General features: G+C 39.7%; 1 protein-coding gene across 4 annotated transcripts; it reads right to left on the bottom strand.

Moving 5' to 3' along the window:
• Nucleotides 1-1,152: 1,152 nt before the first annotated feature.
• THAP4 (THAP domain containing 4) lies at nt 1,153-26,009 on the bottom strand. 4 transcript variants are annotated; one of them, XM_044433051.1, is made up of 6 exons: nt 25,669-26,009; nt 19,862-21,012; nt 10,380-10,539; nt 7,811-7,920; nt 7,503-7,606; nt 1,153-1,455 (listed from the first exon to the last, which is right to left on the bottom strand). In XM_044433051.1, exons 1-6 carry the CDS (start codon nt 25,749-25,751, stop codon nt 1,336-1,338), a joined length of 1,728 nt encoding a protein of 575 aa, XP_044288986.1. In that variant the 5' UTR covers nt 25,752-26,009; the 3' UTR covers nt 1,153-1,335. The 4 variants fall into 4 exon arrangements, with proteins under 4 accessions (XP_044288986.1, XP_044288987.1, XP_044288988.1 ...); XM_044433052.1 differs by having other exon boundaries at nt 19,862-20,043; nt 25,669-26,000; XM_044433053.1 differs by lacking the exon at nt 25,669-26,009 and having other exon boundaries at nt 19,862-20,043; nt 20,724-21,234.
• Nucleotides 26,010-26,026: the final 17 nt, after the last annotated feature.

Raw genomic sequence — 26,026 nt, 5'->3', positions numbered from 1 at the left:
GGATTATGGATGTGAGGTTTATATGTATCTACTCTCCAGTTTTGTTACATGCTACTTGAGAGGAGGATATGAAAACACCCATCTTTCTAATGGCCTTGTACAGTGAGTGCTGTACAGTAGAATTGTCCTTGTGTATGAAAGCTGCACTTGTGCCGGGAAAGCTCATGCTCATAATACTGTAAGCTGCCCTTATATTATCACATTTTCACTTCTGTTTTTAATAGTATGAAAATTGTTAAAAGCATTCAATTGTCTGCTGTTCCTCTTGATGGTTACAGAAGATTAACTGGATTAACAACACTAAATAGTTTTTTCTACTTGGAAATTTCCCAGTTCTGCTGGCATTCATTCATAAAAGTTTTTCTCTCAATTAAGAAAGCTACCTCACAAACTGACCAGGGTTGGGGTGAGGTGAATTTAAGTAATCAGGAGTAGAAGTGTAGGTTAGAGCTGATCCGCAGCGCAGGTGGACATACTGTGTGATCATATGGCTGTGCCCTGCTTGAAGTTCCTTCCACATTTACCATGCTACTACCTGCCCAATTATGGAAGTTCTGCAGTAGGTGGGTGAGCAAGATTTGCATTTAAGGCAATCACAAACACACACCATGTGACCAGCTGCAATGCAACTCAACCTGCTTTCTGGCATGAATTTGCCTTTGTAAGAATCATTGCTAAGTGATACAGACAGGGTATTAATAGGAGACAAAGGATATGTGATTGACCAGACTTTACTATATATTAAAAAATCTAGTGCAAATTAGATAGCATTAGTGCAGAAAGAATCATGCTGCCTGCCTCTTTAAAGCTCGGAAAGCCATCTTGAAGAAGGAATAGGGTGCATTCTGGTGGTTGAGGTGTGGAAGGGACTAGGACTTCAATGTATCTTAATGGTGTTCAAGCCTCCTTCCCTACCCCTCCAAAGTACTTTGCCAGATAACAGAAGACAGATGTCTAGCTAAAATGCAGAGTGGGATGTGCAGGAAGGTGGAGCTTGCCTCTGCCACTCCTCCCTCTCTGCACTGGATGCTCATAGCTTTTTGTGTTTGAGGGCTTAACGCGCATCAGGGGCAGAAACATTAAGATTGCACTGTTAATGAGCGACTACATAATCATTCCTAATACTACATAATACTATTCAGACACATACCCTTAAAAATAAAGACATTTTAATCAGAGTTGGGAGGGTGGTTGTTTTAGGTCTAACATTACAGAAATGTCAGAAGAAACTCCTTCAGGGACTGCCACTTCTGTCAGGCATGCAAAGTCACTATGTCCCGCTTCCCAGCTGCTTCCATTCTCATCCATGCTTCTGTGGTGAAACAGCTCTTTGTTTTAAGGAGTCAGTTTCTTGTAGGTAATGTGAAGGTGCTGAGTCATTGGCTGTGTAGTGGTTGCCATGGAGACAGTCTGTTCTAATTTTCCATCGGAATTGAGTCTGAATTTTCTAGTAATCTAAGAGGAAAAATAGAAAATACATGGTTAATTTTTTGATCCTTACATAATTCAAGAATCAAAACAACAGCAGGGAAAATCCACGAGGAAAGTGCCTGAATAAACCTAACTATTTCCTCAGTACTTGGAAGCAACTTGGCAATCTTAGCAAAACTGCCGACAAAAGACTTAAAGCTTGTTCAAATCTAACTTTTTCCCAAAATATAGCTTGTTACCGTGAAGTGACAAGTAATATATCTAAAAAATCAGCAAAAGCTAAACCACTAAAAATGGGGGGCAGGGGTTAGAAGTTCTTGTATACCAGAATCTAGGGCTGGCCCAAGCCCCCCCCCTTTTTTTTTTAGCCAGAAGCTGAGCAAGCAATGTTGCTTTCCCTGGTTTCTCTCATGCATAATCACCATACTTCCCAGACTCTTTCTCTCACACATTCCACAGTCATTTCCACCACCCACACACAAGCATATACTGCATTCATCCAATTTTTAAACTCAGAAGCACAGACCATGTCCGTCTCCTCCACAACTACCCTGGGTTAAGAGAACACTGCATGCCACCCAAACCATTCCAGTCCAAAACAAAAACAACCTCCATCAGGGCACTGCTTTGTTCCCAAGCTTCTTCATGCCTTGCACTTGCCCCTAACACTGCAGAAAAAGGACCACAATTTTACAAGCCCCTTGCTTTACCATAACCGCCTCCCCCCAAGACCCCCTCATCTCTTTCTTTCCTAGGAAACTGTTGTTGCTGGAGGACTGCCAAAGAAATAATCACAGGAGGCAATACATCCTGCCCCCACTTTAGACATTGTATGTTTTCCTGCTAATCCAACTTCTCTCTCAGCACTCCAAGGCTTTACATGGAACCTGTGCCTTACATAAAAATATGGCCTATGCATGTGTGCAAGTGTGTGTAAACATATTTGAAAAATCTGAGCTCCCATATATGTATTTCCTCTTCATACTGCAATCCTTAGTAACCCCCTTTGAAGGTGGTTGGATTAGTTTCATGAGACAGATATGTAGTGAATTTTACTGCAGATTTTTGCTGCCCTGCATAAATGTAAACCTGAGCTTTGACTAGGAAGCTTGCAGATGAATTTTCTGTACTGAAATGCAGTCTATGCTGTGCATCATGGTGGGTTTCATGTCTGTGTCAATAATCAGAAATGCGTAACTTGAATTGACCAGACAGAAGGTAAACTTCATTAAGTCGTGCCCCAGCACCGGTGGGTGGGGGAAGGGGAGAGTGGGGAAGGGACACAGAGAAAGACAAGACAACTGATCTGAGATAAGTGGTATGGAAGAACTTGGTGGGACATGAGCAATAGTGTTACTGCAAGCACACTGTACCATTGTCACTTGCCTTAAGCTGCTGCCTAAGGAAAGGCTTTCCCTTGCCTAAAAGGAGGGCTGGCCCTGCCAGAAGCCTGCTTCATGAAGAGCTAGCCTACACCAGAAGAGCCTGAAGACACACTTCAAAGCAGACATGACTCAACTTTGCTACAGAATTCAAAATGGAAAATAACTCACATATGCCAAACAGTAAAAGAAAATAAATACACTGACTGATAAATAGCTGTGGCCTCTGTACTGGGCATTGCGCCTCCTCTGAAAGCTACTCCTGCTTCTAATTTGTTAAGGCATATTTAAACCAAATAAGAGCATACAAGATAATCACAATTTCATAATACAAGACAAACTAATCTCTCTCAAAGCAGAAGGTGGAGAGAACGGCTTAGGATTCAGGCGCTTTGGACACACAGGCTTTTGCACCAGACAGCTCATGGCCACACAACGAGCTAGTGTATATTGGCACTGGCCTATGGTGAGGCCCTTCCGCATCTTTCAACAAAAAGTTCAGTCTCTTTTGCCCTTTTGCCTTAAATTCTTTCTTCCCAGAAACAGCAAGATCAACCCATCCACAGTCACTGGTTCAAAGACCAAAAGCTTCCTCCTGCTGCTCACCCATAAGAATGCCTTGTTACTGTCAGCTGGCCTGTGGCTGTACAAATGCTTGTAGATGCTGGGAATTAATTCTTTTTGCACTCAGCAAGAACAAGATTTTAAAAATGTAATTTCAAAAAGTATTTGTGTAAGCCTTTGGGACAGATTAGGGTATAAATTAAGCACAACTCTGCCTCTATGATTTATCAGGATCATATTTATAACAATAACCCTTTCACACACTGGTATGTATCATGCTTTACAAGTAACAAATTCTGAAGGCAAACTCTGAAAATGCGACTCTGCCTTTGTTGTGGGGTTTAGGGTGGGTGGGTGGACTTTAACACACTCACCCTTAATGGAAGTATATCATACCTGAGCATGGATTTATATTGCATGGTATATCATAAAAATGTGTAAACAGGGGCAATATTATAGAACAATATCCATAGTGCTCTGAAAGCAAAATGGGTCTTGGCTACTCAAATTATACTTCTTGCTATTGTCCAAGACTGCCAGGCCAGCATTCGGGTTCAGAGCAGTCTCACTTTATGGCCAGTATATAAAGCTGTCCTTGAGTTAACAAAAATGACTGCTGGTGCAATGGGAAGCTAATGCTTCCTACAGCAGCTGGAAATTAGCCAAAAATAGCATTTCTTGCATGAAACAAATCAGCAAAGTTAACAGAAGGGAGTTCTGCAGGATTGTCCCATTCTAGAAAATATTGTTTTCGTTAGTTTCTGGGCTTCCTGGGCTTGTTCCAGGAGGTGCTAGTTTTTCATGGCCCTAGTGGTTATTCCAACTGATGCAACCTAATGAACACTGTTGGACGGTTAGTTCTGAATACTGTTCTGTGTTCTTTATCTTTTCCAACTCAGAATGCTATCATCCTTTGACTTGGATATTTCTCATCAAGCATGAAGCAATGTTGTGTTTCCTACCACTCATCTGCATCTTGAGGAGCCACTTTTACAAACTCCTTCTTACATTGCCATACTCTGATATCTTTATAATGAAGTAGGTGGTATATTGTATTTTTATGGCACCATTCAAAAAAGGAACACCACAGGTGTATTTTTAATTGTAGTTGTTGCTGGCATACCATCAGGCTAATTATACAACAGGGCTTCAGTGTACTGATAAATTAGCTCCATTGTACAAAAATATAAAAAACTAAGTTTGCATGATATAATTGACAGTCATGAATAAAAGGAATAAGTGAATGAAAATATTTTCAGCAAAAACTGTGCAAAAAGGGATTAAGACATTCTAACCAACATAAAATGTTACTATTGTGTTAGAAAATGAGAAAACAAATCAACATGAGTTAGCAATATCAACATTCCACAAAGGGGTAATTAATAAATTGAAGGTAGAAGGGATGGCCCTAAGCTGCATGCTCCATATATTCAAACAGGAACTGGCTCTTTCTTTTTGAAGGGGCTGCAGCATCCTTAATTGCTAATGAGGAGTCCACATCAGGTTTCTAGCCTAAGAAAAAGGTCTCACTCTTTCCCATCTTTATGCTATTCACCCTTCCTTTTGAAGTTTATCTCATTGTTACTGGTAGTTCTGCCTCTGCTCGAAACAAAAGTTTTAGTAAGCTTTTGTTCTGAAATGTCCGTTTGTATTATTGCTTTCTCAGGCTCTCCAATTCTCTACACATGCCGGGCATGGTAAGACACACACAGACACGCACAAACTCCAGTTTCAACTAAGAAGCTCAAGCAGTTGGTACCAGTTTTTTGTAAGACTGCAATATCTGTTTTGTGTCCAAGAAGTTTCCTAGCCCAATGCCATGCACATGAAAAGGCTGGAACGTCCATGTCTACACTGTCAAAAAACTATGACTACAAGATGTCTTTTATTACATGTACACATGACAGGAAGCCTCTACTTAGTAGTGTGTTTTCACAACATACACAGCAGTTGACAGGCATGTGTTTGTAAGTCAATGATGTACATGGTATACACTGTTTCCTACACAAAAGTGACATTTTGTACAGGTAATTAATGTGGGAAGTGGGCTTCAGTGGATCAACCTTCATAGAAACGTTTCCAAAAAATATATATATATCCCCAAATCAATCTAGCAGCATAACATCCAAGCATATAATTGTCCTAGCGGAGTAAGTTTTCTTCTTGGTGAAGAACTGTGATATCACAATTACTGGCCTCATGATAACTTTTTCTAATACTATCTTAGGTGGATGTACACATAAGCAATCTTATAAATTTTTAGTAGACTTTGGAGACTTCAGAAAGTGAGGTCACAAATAATATCCATCAGCATCCTCAATATTTTTCATGCATCCTTAATTCTTGAGATGCTTGACTCTAAACATGCTCCCCTGTAGACATGAGTAATCATGTAGGAGTCCACCTTTCTAAGACCTTGTAACCATTCTCACTAGCATTCATCTCTCCATGAGACCGACCGACCGACCGACCAACCTTCCTTCCTTTTTTTTTTTTTTTGCATCCATGCTTCCTCCTTCAGATTATTCATATAATATTTTAAAAGCAGATGACTTTAAAATATCAATATTTGCCTACTGGTAGCAATACTCAAGGTCTCAGCAGACAATCTTTGTTCTACCTGTTAGCTTAGCAGAGCAAATACATTCCATTGATAAGAACATGTCTTCATCAGAGTAACTCTAAAGCACAAGGAAATGTTGACAGAATTTAAATGAGCTCTGTTATTTCACATATTTCATGCTGCTGTGGGCTCTGTGTCATTTTAAAATTTGCATCATAAAGTAAATCAAAAACAGCAGCAGAGGACCTGAAAAAGATCAAGGACAGATATTCAGTAGAAAAATGTGTGGAAGAGGGCTAACATCATTCACTCCTTCTGACAGTGAGAGAGAGAGAGTTCCAACTGACATGGAACCCAAACAGGTTTCCTAAACCATCCATGGTATAGAAAATAAAACTGATGATGCTGATGCCAAGTCTACCCTGTTTGAATTCTTATCCTCTTTCCCACAATCTAGATGCAAGCTCAGTATGACTGTGCTTCCTAGGGTGATGCCTCTTCTCAACTTTTAGTTGAAACTGGGTGCATAGCTAGCATGCTACACCTTTAATTCCTCTCTTGAAATATGGATGTGACATTCCTCATCTGCTTTCTTTATACATACAAGACTTTATATGTGATTTTTGACATTGTATTGCTTTGTAGTGCTTGTGTGTATGTCAATTTCTTCTGTTAATCTGTTATGTTAACTCAAGGTCTATAAACTGAATGAAGGTTTCCTAAAGTAGAACAATAACAATTCAATAACATTTATGTAATTTTCAAATATTTAAAGCACTTCACTACATAATCTCAGTATTCCTTACAAGACTTTCTGTAGTTTACCTTCAATCTATGGATGTAATAGTCATATTCATAAAAAGGCATGTTTAGGATGCATGCACTATTCTTAAGGAATGCTGGGAATTGTAGGACTTTTTTGTCTAAACATAGATATGAATGCACTTTTAACATTGACATCTGAACAACTAGCTTTTAATTTAATATTGGCACAAAAACAATGGCCCCAACTTATTTTCTAGATTGGCTTAAAAGAGAGAGGAGGAGAGGAGAAGACAAGTACTCTTTACAAGCCAACTCTCAGTTATATCCAATATTAAACTGCCAAAAAAACAAACCAAAACAAAAAACCACAGCATTTGAAAATAATCTGTTGTGTGCATGGACTAAAAAAACAAAAAGAATTTCTATGGCACTGTTTTGACATACAACCAATCATATGGCTCTTGAAACAAAGAATTGTACTTTCTGCATTCATACTTATAGTACAGAGACATTTCATTGAATAGTCACAAATGCTTAGAACTGAGAAGCTGGTGCAAAATTTAAGAATTTCTGAGGAATGATCACATGGGATCTTAAATAGCGGTAAAAGGGCATCTGTCCTCTTTTGCTAAATGCTACCTATAAATAAGTTGTACTACTCTGTTCCAGAAGACCTTCTAAAGTGATTTATGAAAACCTGGAGATATACTAATATACTTCTTTGTATAGGCAATAGGATGCTGAGTACATAATTTTCACAGTTATCAATAAAATAGACCAAACTTAAGTGTACTCACTTGTTCTACATGGGGTTTCTTGGCAAATGAGATCCTTGCTATAGAGTGGGAAGCTATAGAAAGCTCCTGTCCATTTACCTCTCCCTCCTCCACTTCTACCAAACCTGGATGAAGAAGAGAAGTTATTACAGTTCTCTTAAATTGCATGCACTTGTATGCTGTTTGCACAATTGCACTACCACCCCACCCAAAATATTATTAGTCTATAGCAGATGGGAAAACAAAGCACTCTTGTTCCTCTCAGGGAAGCCAGGATTAAAAACAAGTGCTTTTGTATTTATCGTATGCCAATATAATTAGACTAGTACCTGTGTTCTGAGCACTGACGAAGGCCACCTTGTTAGTGTCTGGTTTGATGCGGATAAATCCACATTCTCGGTGCATTGGCTTCCTGGTGTCTGGATGGAAGGCATTGAATCTGTCATGATATGAAGAAACTAACATCACCAGACTTCTCTAAACAAATCTTCCACAGAAACTAGAATTCACTCAACTTCAGCATTATTTGCATACGAGGAATATGATTAGGATTCCCACCCTTTTCTCTGCTAGTATTAAACACAAAGCCCCATCAAAGAAGTGCAAGCATTTATAGGAAAATTATTGGTCCATGGATGACTGAAGACATATAGAGACTTGGAGATACTTTTCTGTCCCAGAAACTTTGGACCATTCTTTTAGTTAAGTATTGCATATTTGCCTATCCCATAAGATACTTGTCAGAATATTTTGCTAAGGTATCTGATAAGAAAAGGTTAACAGAAATACTAAGCTGTAGCAAATACAGCAGAGTAATATGGCAGCACTTTTCCTCCCGGACACAAAATTCCCCATTTTGGAAATTTCCTCCTTGAAATCTCTATTGTCCATCTTAGCTAGTTCTCAATCTATAAAACTAGTAGAATGTGCTAATTTTACATATATTTCCAAATACCATCAAAAGTAATCAAAATCAAAATTCAAAACTGGGCAATCCCTTTATTAGGACTGACTAAAATGCCCCCTAAATTGTGCTAGCTTTGGAATTTTCCAGAACTCTTTCTTTGCCAGGCTATGTAGTACAAAGCAGTAGAAAAAGCAAAGCACTGGAAAGCGTAATTTCCTATAATGCCTTCCTTTCAAACTGTACAAAGCAAGAGTGGTTATTTTAATTGTTATTGTTTTAATGTATTTTGTATTTGATGTTGTAAGCCGCCCCGAGGCCTTGGCAAGGGGCGGCATAGAAATGTTTTAATAAATAAATAAATAGGGGAAAATATCTAAAGCCCATCTTTTCCTTCAAGCTAGTTTATAGAAGGAGTGGATAGAAAGCAGATCTCTGGAAGTTCTGAAGTTCCAGTATTCGTAACCTCTGAAAGTCCCAAATATTTGATGGGAGTCAAGCATTTTCCTATTAATGAAATTTGTACTTCAGGTGAGCAATTCAACAGAAAGAGATGCACAAGTATCTTAGACGTGTGGCAGAGTCCATTCCAAAGCATTGGCCACTTCTTAAAGGCTACAAATTAGTTTTTGTAACAGACAGTTATTAGCCAAAAAAACCCCAAAACCCCAAAAACAAAACAAAAACAAAACCCCGAATCCCAAAACCAGCTTTGAGAAAAGAGTTGCATACATAACTCAGATAATAACGTATAAAGCAGTATCATATGAATACCCTTCCAACCCTCTCTAAAGTTTTACTTTATAATCCACTGTACAACATTCCAAAAATTTCCCATGACCATCAAACCAAAACATAAAACAGTATTATATTTCCTTTCCTGTTTGCATATAGATGTCTCCACATCTACCAAATTTTAAAAGAACTGGAAAACTATTAATATTCCACAAATTATTTGAAAGGCTTAAAGGACAGTATCATACATTTGATCATGTTCATTCTTGCTTGCCTCTGAAAAAAAATCCTTTCCCCAGGCTACCAGGAAGCGCTCAATTTCATTCATAATCAACAGAAAGAGGCTGGGCAAAATTCCTGTAAAATTTCACCCACAATTAGCTCTCTCCCCCAACACACACCACAGATGATGTCAGCTCTTCTATGCTGCTACATCCAAATCCAACTTACATCTATTGCTATGACAGTTTTGTATTTAATTGACCAAGAATTCAACATGGAATTCTTGGCAGCCATAGTTGACCAGAATTCCATGTAGGCAATAAAACAAAATGGTGGAAGAACGGCCACTTAGCTTGTAAGAAGGCCTTTTTCTTTCTCTCTTTCTTGTCCAGCTAGCCTACTAAATGGCTAAAACCCTGTCTCTTAGCAAGAATGCATAGGTTTTCTAGGTTTCTTTCTATGTTTTTGTCCCCTAGATAACTGCCTCCTTTGTGACTACACAGATAGCAGTGTGGCTACCACTACCACCATCTGTCTTACTTTTCTCCTTCCACAGTATGGACAGGCTAGGAGCATCCAGATTGGAAGAAATGAGGAGCAGCGGAAAAAACTGATTTGTCTATTTACTTACGTGAACTACCTGGGCAGCCAAGTTTCAGCATCCTGCACTAGAATTACTCATTGGCATTGGAGGTCAAGATTTAGCTGGGAGGCCTTCGAATACTCAGAACTAACTACATTACTAATAAAGACAACTACATTAGTCATGGTCTATGTGGCAGTGTTTTATGGCTTTCTGGCAGCTTCTGAAAAAGACACTTAGATTAGGAGATTTGTTTCTGAAACATGTTTGATACTCTATTGTACTGTCTTTATTACTTTTAAGTTTTAATTGAATTTTTACTTTGTATCTTGCTGATACCTAAATAAGCAGGCAGTGACACAATTTAGACAATTCAGAGTCTCATCTGATAAATTACATAGACTATTTTAAGGCATACCCATCTCAAAAAGAGCTCCGAAATAAGGAAACTCACGAGAAATTCAGCATGGGCTGCCCCACATGAGAGATGTGCACTTCTTCGAGGTATTGAAAGGGCTTCATTGTAGGGAAGGTACCATCCCCTGGTGGGTCCGACAGCCATGTGCCCAGCATCCAGGAGAGAGGCTCAATCACAGGGTTCAACTGCGGGGTTTCTACAGAAAGAGAGAGACTGAGAATATCAAATGGCATCAAGTTTCTTTACAACTAAAATTAGATTTTACCACATTATGTTTGGGCCTTATGTTAAACTATTCTGTGTTAGCATTTGGTGGCTATACTTGCCAGTAACAGCACTGGGTGTTCTGACAATTTGCAATTTAGTGCTTTAGTTCAACTTTATAATTAGCCACCATATATAGGTCACACACAAGAGTGTGTGTGTGTGTGTGTGTGTGTGTGTGTGTGTGTGTGTGTGTATCTGTGTGTGTTTCTATATGTAAGTTTTCTATTTGTATTTGTTCATATACTAGCTTGGGAATGAGACGATTTAGAAATGTAAACAAACAGAATAGAATCCCTGTACTGCAGACAGGGGAAGTCCAGTGTACATGGGCTTTTAAACCACTGAGAACCAAACTGGTATTGGTATTGGGGAAGGGTGTGTTTGACCTCTTCCTCATAGCCTTTTTCCTCAATCTATTTTTTAAACCTCTGCTGTTTGTACTGCTGATTCTCAAAACAGGAATAACAGACACAGAGGAAAGCAGTTTTAGTTGGTAAAACAGTACTGCAAACAGGGTTAAACCTGACCGAACAAAAAAGGGATCTTGGAGTAGTACCGGACTGCTTGATGAAAATGTCAGCCCACTCACTGTGCAGCTGCTGTGAAAAAGGTAAAGTCCACGCTAGGAATAATTAGAAATGGAACAGAAAATACAACTGCCGAGAACTTTTCTTATACAAATATTTAGTACGACCTCACATATTGTGTTCAGTACTGGTTGTCTTACCTGAAAAGGACATTATTGAGTTGGAAAACGTACAGAGAAAGACAACAAAAATGATCAGAGGATTGAAGAAACTCCAATGAGTAGCAGCCACAGCAGCTGGGACTATTTAGCTTAGAAAAAGGGTATGGAGAGATATGACAGAGTTGTTTAAAATAATGCATGGTATGGAGAAACTGGAGAGGGAGACATTTTTCTCCTTCTCCCATAACAATCAAACATGGGGCCAATTCCATGAAGCTTACTGGTGGAAGGTTTAGGACAGACAAAAGTAAGTTAAACACAACATACAGTTAAACTGTGGAATTCACTGGCAGAAGAAGTGGTGATGGCCACCAAATTGGAAGGCTTTAAAAGGGGATTGGACAGATTCATGAGGGAGGAGGTTATCAGTGGCTACTAGCCAGCTGGCTACCTCCTGTAGATTAGGTGGAATGTCTACGTAGAGCAGATGCTGAGCAGCTTGGGTAGGAAGAGTATTTGAGCTCATCATCACTACCAGTGGAAAATAAGTAAGTACTATATGCTGGCTTCAAAATTCCTCAGAGTCCAGTAACCATCCCCTATGACTTTGTTTGGAAACGATCCCAAGTACTAAATATTTTTATTAGGGTTGGAAAGGAAGAGCAGGTCACTTCCTTGGCATGCAGAAGGTTTCAGGTTTGATTCTTTCCATCCCCAAGTAGAATTGGAAAAACTCCTATGTGAAACTGAGGAAAGCTGCTGCCAGTATTGACAGTTCTGAAATAGATGGACAAAGCGTCTCACTAATTATAAGACATCTTCCTATGTTCTTAACTGTAACTAGCCACCAAAGGCTGAAGTACACCTGTGTCTTTTAATATGGGCATTCAAACTGTGAAAGATCCAACTCTGTTCAGAAAGAATAAAGACAATGAAGTATGCCATATGAAAAAGAACTGGGTACATTTAGTCAAGAGAAATTAAAGACAGTCTTGATAATCATCTTCCAATATGAAAAAATGCTGTTACAGTCAGAGAGAACCACTGTTTTCTATTGCTACACACTGGAGATGATATATTTAACTTGCTGGTAGGTAAATTTAGATTGCAGAAACTTCTTCTCAGTTAGGGGAGAAATTGGCCAGTGGAACCAAAGAAAACTATAAACGTTGAGACCTAATAAAGTATGCTACATGCGCCTTCTACTCAAGGGGCTAGATCATGTTGCACGTCTAAGTAGAAAACCACTGTTTGACACTATGACCTTGTTCATATGTAATGCTAATCCATGGTTACTTAACCCATGGCTTGTCAAATTCTGTGTTGTTCTGATGTGCAACCACAGCTGCACTAACAAACCATAGTTAACCACAAACAACCAAAAAAGAGAACTCATGGATTATTGTTGGATTGTTTCAACCCTGAATTGTTGCTATGTGGGTTACAAGGCTACAGAGACAATGGGCAAGAACGGTTTAAAAAAAAAACCTACAGCTGCTCTACATGCCAGTACTACATACCACAAAGGCATTTGGAATGCTAAGAAGGAGCAGCTGGAGGAGGGAAGGAAAAAACACAGGAAATGATAAAACAAACCTCTATTCAAGCTTCTGCCAGACAAACCAAGGTTAGATAATACATGGGTTATGTGCAAACTAGGCCATTCAATGTACACTGAAGCACCCTGCTGAAACCTTCCCCATGTTTCTCAATGGCCTTCTTTTAGTTTAAGTTGTGTAAGCCCTCACCACAAGTTCACAAAGTTAATCCATTGTTTGCCCTTCGGTCAAGTTGTTTAATCTATGAATCACTCTAAGCATCCAGGTTAGACAACAATGAATGGAATATTTATAGGCTATTGCTGCAAACTCAAAGCAGCTCATGTACAGCACACAGTTCAATGGATCATTGCCAATATGAAAGACTAACATAATGAAGCTATGTATGAAAATCTACCAGATTCCTTGGTTTCGGCTTCCTGGAGTGCTGTCTGCTTCACAGCAGCCCAGAATTTGAGTTCCTGGCAAGCATGCCCAGGTCTACAAGGCACTCACCAGGAATTAATTCCCATATGCTGGAAAACCTGCACCATTCTTTTGTAGCCTTCACTGCTGCTGGCAACAGAAAGTGGGAAGAGGGTTAGCCACTGGGAGCACAGCTGCTTGCTGTGTCCCTTTCCCTGTGTGCCGCTGGGGGCAGCAGCAGTGAACAAGGAAGAAATTTGGCTGCCAGGAATGGTGGATGGGAAAGCTGTTGGTTGTGCAACTGAGGGTCCATGAGTGTTCATGGACCTCCTCATGGCTCAGCTTGTCTTGCAGGACCTTGCAGAACATGAGAGGAAGTCAGTGGATTCTGGAAGGACAGATTCCAAAAGAGTTCAACCCAACTCTAGTATGAACACCTGATTACCATCATTCTTGAATGTTTTCTAAATCCTGGCAGAATCTGATGTTCTCTGAGTATGATCCAAATTCTATTAAGATGCTGGCAAGGCAAAAGTAGAATATTTTTGTCTATTAAGAGGACTCTTAAATTTTCACCAACAAAGCTACAGACTTATAACATGTTAGAGCAACTATAGCTATATACTTTAATAGAGTCACTGGTTAAGGTGTTGGCAACATAGCAAATGTTGAGTATAAATAAATAAATATAGCTAGGATATGAAAATTCTGAATTTAGAAACCATGAAGGAAATCAATTTTAAAATAAAACATTCTGGGTAGTCTTTTTCCTGAAGGAAAATGGCAATCCATATTTACTTTCAATTGGCAGCTTTACCTTGCATGACTCAGAAAATAATCAGATGTTGTATTAGTGATGTTAGTAACACTGCAGAAAATACAGAAACTAAATAACTCAAATGGCTCAAAATACATGCATGATATAGAAATCCTTCAATTTAGATGACAAGAGTTGCCCATTGATACAATTAATTTTATAATCATATTTGATCTATGCTATTGACTATCATTAGGCCCAAGAGCAACAGCACAGGGTAACTTACACAATCAACAACTGCATTTATTTATTTTACTGACAGTTTATTTGTAGTAGCTATGTGGAAAAGGTGGGGAAGCATGTTTTATAGTAAATTGGAAAAACTGAGTTAAAATATTTTGTATTTGATATGAGGTTTTTCAAAAGATATTGGCTAGTATATCATAAAATACAAATAGAATTTATTTTTTGTTATGGAAATGGTTGGGTTTATATACTAATGGTGTGCCATTTACTATGTTTACATTCTACTGTATTTTTGTTATTCAAGTCCATTCTTTGTCATGTTTATGAAAACAGTATTTTCAAGTTATCTATTTTCCACAGATAAAAGCATCATGGATCAACGGCTAGTATTACAAACTAACTATTCTTAAAATGCCTCTTCATCAGAGTAGATCAAGGAAATCTCTTTTCTTTGTATCTTCTTAAGTGTCAACATGTGCTACTACTATGGTAAAATATAATTTCCATGTAATAATTAGTAAATTCTGTCATTGAGGTTTGCTCTCTTTACTCAAGAGAACACATGTAATTCAGAAAAAAGAGCCTTTATTTATTTTTATTTATTTGGTACCTGAAGCACTAACATAGCTATGCCATAAGCTCTCGTGGACTAGTAGCCAACAGTTTATAAGAAAAGGAATATAAAACAGCCAAGTTGCAAATGAAGAGGGGCTGAAAATTGTTTTCATGCTACCACCTAGTGGATCAAGTCATATAGCAGCAATCCAAATTAACTTCCAGGAAATTCAAAATCAACTTCATTGAGTGTATAAGACAAACCCAAATAATTTGCTTTTCTTTTGTTAGCTCTGTTATCTAAAATCATAATTTATACAAATACTGATTGAAGACTTCCCCACTTTGTGGAGCTGAAGCCAAAACTACACCCACCTATGAACAATTGGGGGCGAAATATAATAAGGGAGCAACTGGCACCATAATTCAATAGTAAGTAGAAACAGGGAACTAATAACAGGGTGGGAGGAGGAAACAAAAAGGAGTAGTTGGAACAGGACAACAGAGTACAGACCTCTAGTTAGAATGAATAATCACATCATCTGGATAAGTCACTTCTGGAGTTACACTGAGAAGCCAGGGACAGAGGAGAGAGCTGCCCGGATTGTGGCTCTGTGTCATGGCAACTTTGCCATGGAGTTCTGCAGGGTTGCATATTATCCCCCATGCTCTTTAACATCTACAACTGGGAGAAGTCCGCTGAGGTTTGGAGCTGCTGAGTCATCACATCAGCCAAATCTTCCACACCACAAGCAGAAGTCAAGAACTAAATAAGAAGCACATGGGATCTTTCTCTTCACTTGTCACCTTCTACTCTCGGTGAGGAGAACAAGGAAAAGAATGCACAATGCTGAGTCTTCACATTCTGGATACAGTACTTGGAGCAAAACAGGAGCAAACAGCGCCAGGCTGAACAGTAATGAAAGATACCAAGTGTATCTGTCACATTCCCCAAAAAGCTCAAAAACACGATCTCCACAGTTTAATTAACTAAACACAAAAAAGGAGCTCAGGTGCAGCCCAGGTTTCTGCTTTCAGAATACTTTCAGTACTTTAAGAAAAATAATAATAATTTATGACTATACCTGATTCAATGGTGGCCATATCCTGCAAATTAATTTTCACTTGTTCACTCTAGGTCACTAATCTCCCCCTCATCTCCAGGAAACACTGTACAACAATCTAGTCAGGCAAGACAGGAAACAACCTTGGTGCTCTGTACAAGAGGTTATCCAAGTGCTTTCTGGGACTTGTAGTTTTGCTTAAGTAGTTGTACAGAATTGACATACAACTGCAGCACATAATGTTATCGTGACTCATAATTCTTTTAGCTCCTACTACCCTCTCATGGGCTGAGGAAGTTTAATATCTGCAAAATTATAAACCCTGGAATCCAAGGAAGAAAATATAAAAGTCAAATTTGTAAACCTGAACATTTAAAAAGTTAGTATAGTCTCCTAGCAAAATACTACTTGAAAGCATATTATATGCTCGGTTAGTAATAGAAGGGTGTTGAAACTCAGGGCCAAATTCATTCAGTCATTCATTCCATTTTTATAGTGCCCAATAGCCAAGGCTCTCTAGGCAGCTAAGAAATGTGAGAACACTATGCTAATTGAAGATTATGGAAATACTTCAAACACACACACGCGCGCGCGCGCGCGCGAAATAAAATTAACTCAAAACAGCAATACCACAATTTGCATGTTTCAAGAGAAAGAGAACTGAACCCATTTCTTCTATTCACACAAATACACATCACCCATTGTTTCTCTCCACTGGCTTTCTCAGCCTCTCTTTCTTCTGTCTCATTCCCCTCCTCCCTTGTATTATGCATTTGCATTTTGGAGAACCTCTTGTGGGCTATATCCAGTGAGGAGCAGGGCCAAAGCCAAAGGGGGAAGAGCCAGAAATACTAAGAAACACAGATTTGCCCCTGGACTATGAGGAGTGGAGAGGTCTTGACATATACAAATAAATATGTGCCTCAGAAATAAATTGTTATCAGTAACTGATATCTTTCCAAACCCCATTTTATGTTGAAAAAAATACATATATGCAGACTTTACTAGTTTCCCACCCTATTAGTTACATTTCCTCAAGTGATGCATCAACATTTAAAAATTTTCACACTTTGCTGAAAAACTGAAACAAACGAACTCACAAGAAAGCAATAGACAAACCAATTAAAGCAAAAAGTACAATTAAGATACATGAGAAATAAGGCATTAACTAATGCTAACAGAGCAACAGAACAAAAAATCAAAACAAATCTGCTGCAAAAATCAGATAAATTTAACCCAAAGGCCACCTTGAACAGGCAGCTTAAAATCTAGTGCCTAAAGGGAAAAAGTGTGGGAGCCTGGCGGACCCCCTAAGAGAGATATTCCATAAAACTGCCACCACAAGCAAAAGGACCCACTCTCTACTAGACACCCACTGTGCTTCAGTCAGCAACAGCAGAAGCGCCCTGACACTGATCAGAGCACTAAAACGGTGCACATACAGAAGATGATAGGTCCCAAGATATTTATTGGTTAAAATGTAGGAAGTAACACCTTCAAGTAAGCCTTGAAATTAACAGGCAGATCATACAAAATCAAAGTAAAGTTTCTACACTATCCAACAATCTGACCATAACATTTTGCGCCAGTTTTTTTGTGAAAAAAATCAGGGAGTGCATCATTGTATCCAGAACAAGCTCAACATCTAATCTCAAATCAGATGACAATATTTATCTAACAAAGTGAAATCTATGTATCTGACACACAACAGTGCCTACTGTTTCATTCTTTTTTTGTGAGACAACATAAACATAAGTCATAATTCACAAGCAGAAATATGTACTCTGTTCTTCTGTGCAGCACACAAGGTCAAGTTTTATTATAGACAACTATTCAAATCCTATGTAAATCATAACGGCTGTTACCACAGTTTATAACCCTTTAGTGGTCAATGTATTGTTAATATGAATTCTAAATTTCTTCTTTGTGATCTGGCCAGGGATGTTAAGCACAACATGCCACTCCCTCTTTTGACCTTAACATTAAATGGCTTCCATTTCTTTGGAAGCAAGCGAACGAGTCATAACCAGAGATGCAAATGAAGCTGGGGCAAAGCCTATGCACAGGTCTTACCTTAGGGGTCTTCACAATCTGAAGTAAGGAGAGATTTTTGGGCCCACCCTTACCATTTCTTTCATTTGTCCTATAATGGTCAAGAAGAGCTGTTCCGAGTAAATCTAGTGCAAACCCCAGACACAGATGACCTCAATATGAGAAGAAGGCAAATTCTGCCCCTTCGCCTCAGTGCTCTGAGCATTTGTGTGCACACAGATACACTCAGGCCTAATCACCTTGTTTCTCAGGTCTTAGTAACATTTACACTATTGAATATGCACTGTCGTTGTACAGGTTGCTTCCAAGACACAGCCAACTTTCTAGAGCTTCAGGAACAAGTTTCACAATGCATTCTATTTGGAGTACACATATAACACTCCAGCTGGACTTCAAGGGGTGACTAACCTGTATTTGGACATGGTGAATATCTCCACATCACATTTCATACACCAAGAAGAGAAATTGAACAGAATAGTTATGGAAAACATCATCATCAGACAACTAGATAAAGAAAGTTGAGATATTTATAGCTTATCTACAGGCAATAAGGGAAATAAGCTACCCCCATCACATTGATCTGCTGCCCTATGGGGGACAAACTCCCCCTTTCTCCAAATTTTACAGCACTGGTGTATGGAGTCTGTGCATGCATGGGGGGCGGGGAGAGTCAGAAAAAGAAGAAATATTTCAATAAGGGAATAATAGAGGGAATATCACGGAGCCACAGCATACAGAAACCTCCCTTTTGCAAGCATCAGCAGGAACCTACTTAAAAGCCCAGGCCACCTAAACTTGGCATTGCAGTGCAGATGACCTAGTACTGCAATGCAGGTGACCTGCACATAGCTAATTTATTCAGTAGTAAATTGCCCAGGTGCCTGAAAGTAAGAACCTTCCAGCATCCATCTCAGAGCTAGGAATCAGCTATTACTGGATAGTCAGCAGACAGAAACCCAAAGGAGTCTTAGAAATCTTCATTCAGGCAAGGATGAAGGAACCAACGGACATGTACTCCAGTATGAAAGGAGGATGATGGTCTTTCTTTTCCAGCACTGATAGCAGGACCAGACAGGGAGTAAAGCAGTTTAAAGCAGGCATGTGGAGAGATTACCTAAATCTAGAAGACACACCTGGGTGTAGCACCTTTCCAACCAGAGGAGGAAGCATTTGATGCAGGCACACCAAGAAAACTTCAAAGAGCCAGGTAGCCTTAGCATAGGGCAGTGCAAGCGAGATGGTATTTTTCCCTTTCATTTGTTCTTGTTACTCTGAACTACTTATCGCTTTGTGCACTGAAACTGATTTGCCTCCTTATGCCACTTATTGCAACATACTCAGAAATGGACCAACATTTTCCCATTCTGTACCCTTTCTTGAATTCTTTTACTGTTTTCACCAAAACCCAGACTGTATGCTTTGAAGTAAAAGATAGGGAGGCTCGCAAGAGGCACACCACACTTATGGGTCATGCTCTGGTGTTTCAACTTGCAGATTGCAAGCTGCATGTTGAATCTAACTGTGCACCCCTAAGGACACAAATGGACTACACAGATACCCAACACAAAGGACCCTAGTGGGATAATTGGCCAGTCATTTCCAAGGGACTGAGAGTACTTGGGAACTGAGGAGACTGGGTTTGTTTTACTTTTCATGGTGACAGACAGTACCAGTGGGCACTGTTGCACCAGACCTTGCATCCTCAGATGGGGTTGCCTGCAGGTACCAGGTTACATTAAATATGAGTTTGCAAGATCTTTTCATTTTATACCACCTAGGACTAAATGCCCAACAATGTCATGCAAACAAGAAAGTAACAGGTAAGCTACTTTGAAAAGGTGCTTGGGAACAATATATTATATTTAACTAGATAGCTGCTTATTACATGAATTCACTTCAGGTGTGAAAGTGCAGAAGATACTGACCACAGTCCTGGGATAGCAGATTGCTCAGGAAAGGAAAACTGATCCGCTTCAGTTCATCTAGTTTCTCCTTCAGCTTCCTAACTTGGCTGTCAGAGCGGCTGATCTTTTGCTTCAACTGCTTGAGCTCTCCATTCTTCTTTTCCACTTGCTCCCTCAAGCAGCACACTTGACTTTTGCTTTGCCTAGAGGAAAAGCAGTAGGAATGGAGGGAGTCAATAAGCTTGCAGGCTCCTGAAGCAGACATGATGACCTCATTGATTGACATGGGGTTGGCATCAGTCTCTCCCTTCTGACCCACAACAGCTTCCGCTGCTGGTTTAGGGGTAAGATCTGCAGGGGATGCAGACATGCTTTGGGAAGGTTTCTGAGGGATAACAGTAAGAGAAGAACTAGAGGTGGTTTCTGTTAAACTAGTGTCCTGCTCCACAGTATTGATACTACAGCTTGGTTCCATGTTTCTCTTCAACCTTTTCCTTTCTAGTTGCTCTTTTGGAAAAGATGACCTCTCTCTAGTATGCTTGGAGAAGAAGCTGTAAGAGTGAAGGGAACCAATAAATTTGCATGCACCAGACACAGGAGGTGTGAAGTCATCCTCAGAGACACCACTTTTATCCATTTTCAAGCTCCCAGGATGGATAACTGTTTCAGAACAATCCTCTAGAGAATGCTTTTCTGGCTTATTCGGAGCTACTTTTGTGACTAGGTTATCTGTCAACATCCTTCTGAGGGAGCCTTCAAGTTGGACCTGGAAAGTTTCTCCCTGCTCAGACATTGACCCAATTTCAGCTTGAAGAGTCACTTGCTCCATTTCTTTAGTCCCTTCCACTATCAAGTCTTGGTCAGATAAGATTCTCTCAACTACCTCGCCACTTCCTTCCTTTGATTGATTGCCATCTCTTTGAAGAGTCTGGCTGACTATTTTTCTCTTCCTTTTGACATGATTCCTGCAATCTGTCCTTTTATCTGAAAGCTGGAATATAGTTGGCACAGCTGTGGGTTTGAGGAGTCGGTGTTGATCTTCCAGACGTTTTGAAAAGCTGTCTTTAGTGAAGTGCTCACTGCAGAGAAAGGAATACTTGGTGGGAGTCCAGTTGTCCCTCTGAACTGCTTTTAACCACTGGATCAGTCGCTTTGAGTCTTTTAATGGAAACCTTCAACACAGTGTAAAAGGAAAAAGGATTACTACATATCCTTTTTTTAACAAATCATGGAGAAGCTTAAAAAACTTGAATGTTTTAAAACACAAGAGTCTGGTAGAATATTCCCTACTTATAAGGGAAAGCAAGTGTGGTGCAGTAGTTAAGAGTGTTAGCCCAGGACTTAGGAGATCTGAGTTCTAGTCCCCAGCTGGCCATGAAGTTCACTGGGTTACTTGGACCAGTCAAGAACTCTCAGCCTAACCTACCTCACAGGGTTCTTGCTGTAAGGTTAAAATGGAGAAGAGAACCTTGTAAGCCATCTTGAGTTCCTTGCAAAAGGAAGAAAGGCTAGATATAAAAGTAATACAATAGTAATTATAATAATAATCCAGAAATATGCAGCATTCATAATATTTTCTAGATCAAATTTTACAAGGATGCTTTTGGCTACCATAAAAGCTGGTACAATCACTTATAATGAAAATATATTGTCCTACAACATCAATAAAAAGGTTAAAATATAGTCCCTTGCTACCATTCTTTGCAATTCAACCAGCAGATTCAAATCAATTCAAAATTTTAGGAGCCAAAAGTTATTTTAAGGCTGAAATCCAATGTAGAATTAGATATACTTGATGTCATTACTTTCCAAAGTTTCCAAGTCACCTAACCTTGTACAGGATCAACCTGTAGGATAAAAGAGAGATGGCCAGATTAGCCACCCTCTAGGGGAAGTTCCATAATAAGGGCACCATCAATGAAGTAATTTCTAGGAAATTCTTGCTGAAGTTTAGATGGCAAGGGCACCATAATTATAGGGATTTATCTATAAGGATAAATCTAGCACTGGTTTTACTTATAGTAGATCCACTGAAATTACTGTGGTTTAAGTTAACCAAGTGTAATTTTATCCCACTCAGGGAACCTTATTGGCTAAGGGGGCAAGATAAAATTCCAATAAATAAATATATAAATAAATTCTCAGTCTATTCTCAGTAAGAACTACATTGGATACAACCTATAGTCTCCTTAGCAATCATCTGTGCTCCAGTTTCAGTATACTAGTCAAACAGTCTGTCTATTCTTGACCTACAGAGGGAAGGCTTGAGAGTTGTATGTTGCTCCTGCCATCACCTGCGATCTTAAAGAACCTCCATCTCCCATTATGTAGCTTCAACAGCTCTTCTCCTGAGCTGATACGCAAAGCACTCTTTATTCTCCTTCTCAATGTAGTGTGAACGGCAACAGACACTCTTTCAGAGTTCTCTTCTTACACATCTCAGCTATTCTCTCATATATAAGTTTGCATGTTATATGACATATTATATGCAGGAAACTAGAAATAAGCACAAGGTGGGGATGCAACACAGCCAAGGCCAGTCGCATTTACCCTGAGGAAAAACCAAATTAAAAGGAGTGTGTTGCTTGGTTCAGGAAGGAGTGAATTTGCAGTTCTGCCATGTGCTGTTGGTAGATCTGCAGACTCACAGTTCAGACCTTGTTCAACTCTAACTATGGGTATTGCTAAGCCCTAGATGCAATCAGGATTATAGGGTTAAAATAAATATAATGAATGGGAAAACACTGTTTCTTCCACTATATAGGCAAACTGTCCACAATAAATGAGACACTCTAATCCATTAATATGTTTTGTGAAAGACTCTGTCAAACTGGAAACAGAAGATACCAGGCATCATATAAAACATTCAGAAATTTCTGAACCAACACAAAGGTACTTCCAGATAAAGAGTATTTGACTATCAGATTTATTGATTCAATACATGTGACATCAGCAAGCCAGATGGGGACCATGTCTATTTCAAAGGCTGATTATTGGGAACTAGCATGACCCTTGTAGTGCCCCAGGCAAACAGACTATCTGAAGTGCAAATGCTTATGTTAGGTTTCAGCTTTCCATTTTTCTTCAATTTCCAGTTCAGTACCACTTTAGCTTTAACGGAAACTGCTGTCTAGATCAAGACCAAGCAGATGTTACAAAATATTTATTTCTCTCAATTTAGATATAATTCTCCTTAATTATTATTTGGTGTGATAGTACAATCTTATGTTGAGTCAGAAGTAAATCCTATGTTCAGTGGGTCTTATTCCTAGGTAAGCATATATAGGGTTACACTGTTATAGTCTGGTATGATTTTGGAAATATGATTTGCTGTCAGCCAGCAAATTACATTTTGGCATTTTGTCTAATACAGATATAGTTATGAACATAGTTCTATCCTCTGGAAATCCTACCATCATAGAAATGCTGACCAGAGGGAAATGCAAACAGGAAAACATCTCTAACCCATGATTTCCCTGGACATTGGGAAACTCAAATCATTCTTTGGGTTTTAATTTATGATAAGTGCAAACCATGAGTTGGTGTTGTCTGATGGCTTAACTGAATCTCTGTTTTGAAGGGAGCATGTTCTCTAGGATTCAGGGATGGGCAATTTGTAGCCCTCCAAATGTTTTGGCCTTTACCTCTCATGGCACATCACCATTGCTTGGGCTGGTTAAAGTCAATAGGAACTGTAGGCCAAACCATCTGGAAGTTGCCCATCCCTGCTTTGGATGGCCATCAGTCCTATGCAAATAAAATACATAATGTAGACTTTCATGGCACAATCCTATGCAAGCTGAGACAGAAAAAGGCCTACAACTCCCAGCATGCCCCAGCTAACTCCGTTTCACAGATGGAACAGGGGGGTATGTTATTTAAAAAGTACACAAAAACAAAAAGTGCTATATGGACAAAATTATATATAAGAAACAGACAGAGAGTACTCTCAGTTTGGAATATTAGTTTTCCCAACTCAACATTCTTACTGACTCAAGGTTTGGTCCTATCAACAAAATTAATTCACCTATCAGTTTCTGCTACCCTTGAACTGATTAATGTCCCCAAATCTGATTGTTTAAAGTTAATAGCTTCCTTACTGATATATATGCACATATATATAGCGAGAAAGAGAGAGGTACACAGAAACAAACTATAATTCTTGGAAAAAAAATAATTCATGGGAGAACAGGTCTATCAAAGTCATTGATACCCACAGGAGCTAAATGGAACCTCTACCTTCAGAGGGAATTAACTTTTGAGTTCCAAATGCTTGGGACAAACAAGGCATGGACATCACCTTCATATCTTACTTGGGAGCTTCCAGAGATTTCTGGCTAGTTGTTGTTGGAAGCAGAATGCAGATTAAATAGACCTCGCAAAGCAGTTTCTAGATACTGTAAAATACAACACTTATTTTCTCAATGTGGTCTACATATTTTTACAATTTGGATGTTTTCACTTTCTAACTACATGTGTATGGAATAACTGTTTCATGGAATGTTTCCACATAGATTCATTATTCATGGTTGCCAAAAATTAAGTTTAGGAGCAATATCAAAAACTTTATAAACTTCATACCCTGAAGCAACCCTCAAAATGGCTGAGTTTCCTTGCATGCTACCAGAAAAGTGTTAGAATATACACAGAAAACATATCTTGTTTGTCTTAAAAGAGCACAGTGTTATCTCATTATTTTCCTGCAACAGCCAGAGGTTTGTGACTTTAAGAATGAACTCAAATAAGTCATAACATTTCTTGCTAACTCCAAGAGTTAAATATAAAGTAACAATTGGCCCTAATAGGTAGGCAAAGAAATATTGTGTGCATATAAAGAAGGGAGACATGTATGTATGCATGTTATACAAGATAATCCTTATTTATCCTTGAGATTACCCTATTTCAAGGATTGCAAGCACAAAGGCCCCTTTGTTCTACCTGTCAGAAGTTCCAGAAGAGACGCTATCTATTGCAAAGATTGGCAAGGATGCCACATCTTTCACAGCAATATAGCTAGTTTTTCAGCTACACGCCTCCTTATTGAATTCAACAGGAAAAGCAACATCCAGTAGGCATCTCCCTATGAAAGTCACTGCTCCACCAAATCCGTATACACGTGAGTTGTTTTCTCCAGGAAGTGTATATATCCTATTTCCAGAACTTCGACAAGACAGCAGCTTAAGGAATAACAGGAATGCTGCAATCACAAACACACATCTGAAAACAGAGTTTAGTTTTAAGCCAGGACATAGCCTAAGAACCTGTTTTCTGAACTCGGCTTCAGCCATTAGTCGTCTGGGGTGGAGTGAGGAAAGTGGGGAAGAGTGTATCACCGCATGTTCAGAGCATGTACAGAGTGCCTTGCCTTTTCCTCCTAGAGAAACCAGGGCGAGCTGCCAAACAAGAAGGCGTGACTTTCAGGGAAATTGCAGCCCTGGCACCTCTCCTTTAAAATTAAAATCTGGTTTGGCGACATGAGGAACATGAATGACGAGCTGGGGGACAAAAGGGTCTTATTTGGGGCGGGGGTCCCTTTTGTCCACGGGATGCTCGCTCCGTTCAGTCAGCTAGGGAAAGACAGAGAGAAGGCAAGTGGGGAAGTACAAGTGGCCAGAAGCGAGTGTGTCAGGTACGTGAGGAGGGGCAGCCCATGTCGTTTTGTGGCGCATCAGCCTGTCAGAGGGAGGTGGGGAAACGGAAGGCTACGCGTCCGTCTGCCCGGCGGAGAAGGTGCGAGAAGCCGTATTATACCAAGTAGAAGAAGAAGAGATGGGCAAGACTCGGTTCGCCTACCAGGTGCGAGCGGTTCTTCCCTTCCCCCTGGTTACCTGTGGAAGGAGACGGCCGCTCGACCCCGGGGAGCTTTGCCCTGCCGGTTGGAGCAATTCAGCGCCGCGCAACAGATCACCATCTCTGGAGGCCGCGCGAGCGGCCCTGCCTCTCCCCCTCCTCTCTCCACCCCCCTCTCCAGCCGTACAGCAAGATGGCGAAGCCAGACCAGTCACCACAGCGGTATCGCCACACCCGTGAACTCCACCTTCCGTACGGAAAGAGCTGTCATTCGAAAGAGCGGCTTTCAGGAGCTATTTGGTCACAGTAGCAATTGCTGTGCAAGCAACTAATGATCTGTCTTATTAATTAAGTCGCTGTTAGGCGATCTAGAGGCAGAGAACCAATCTCTGCTAA

Source organism: Varanus komodoensis, unplaced genomic scaffold (assembly GCF_004798865.1).
Source record: "Varanus komodoensis strain SLA01 unplaced genomic scaffold, ASM479886v1 scaffold25, whole genome shotgun sequence".
Lineage (NCBI taxonomy): Eukaryota > Metazoa > Chordata > Lepidosauria > Squamata > Varanidae > Varanus > Varanus komodoensis.
This window is presented reverse-complemented; position numbering and strand designations above follow the sequence as displayed.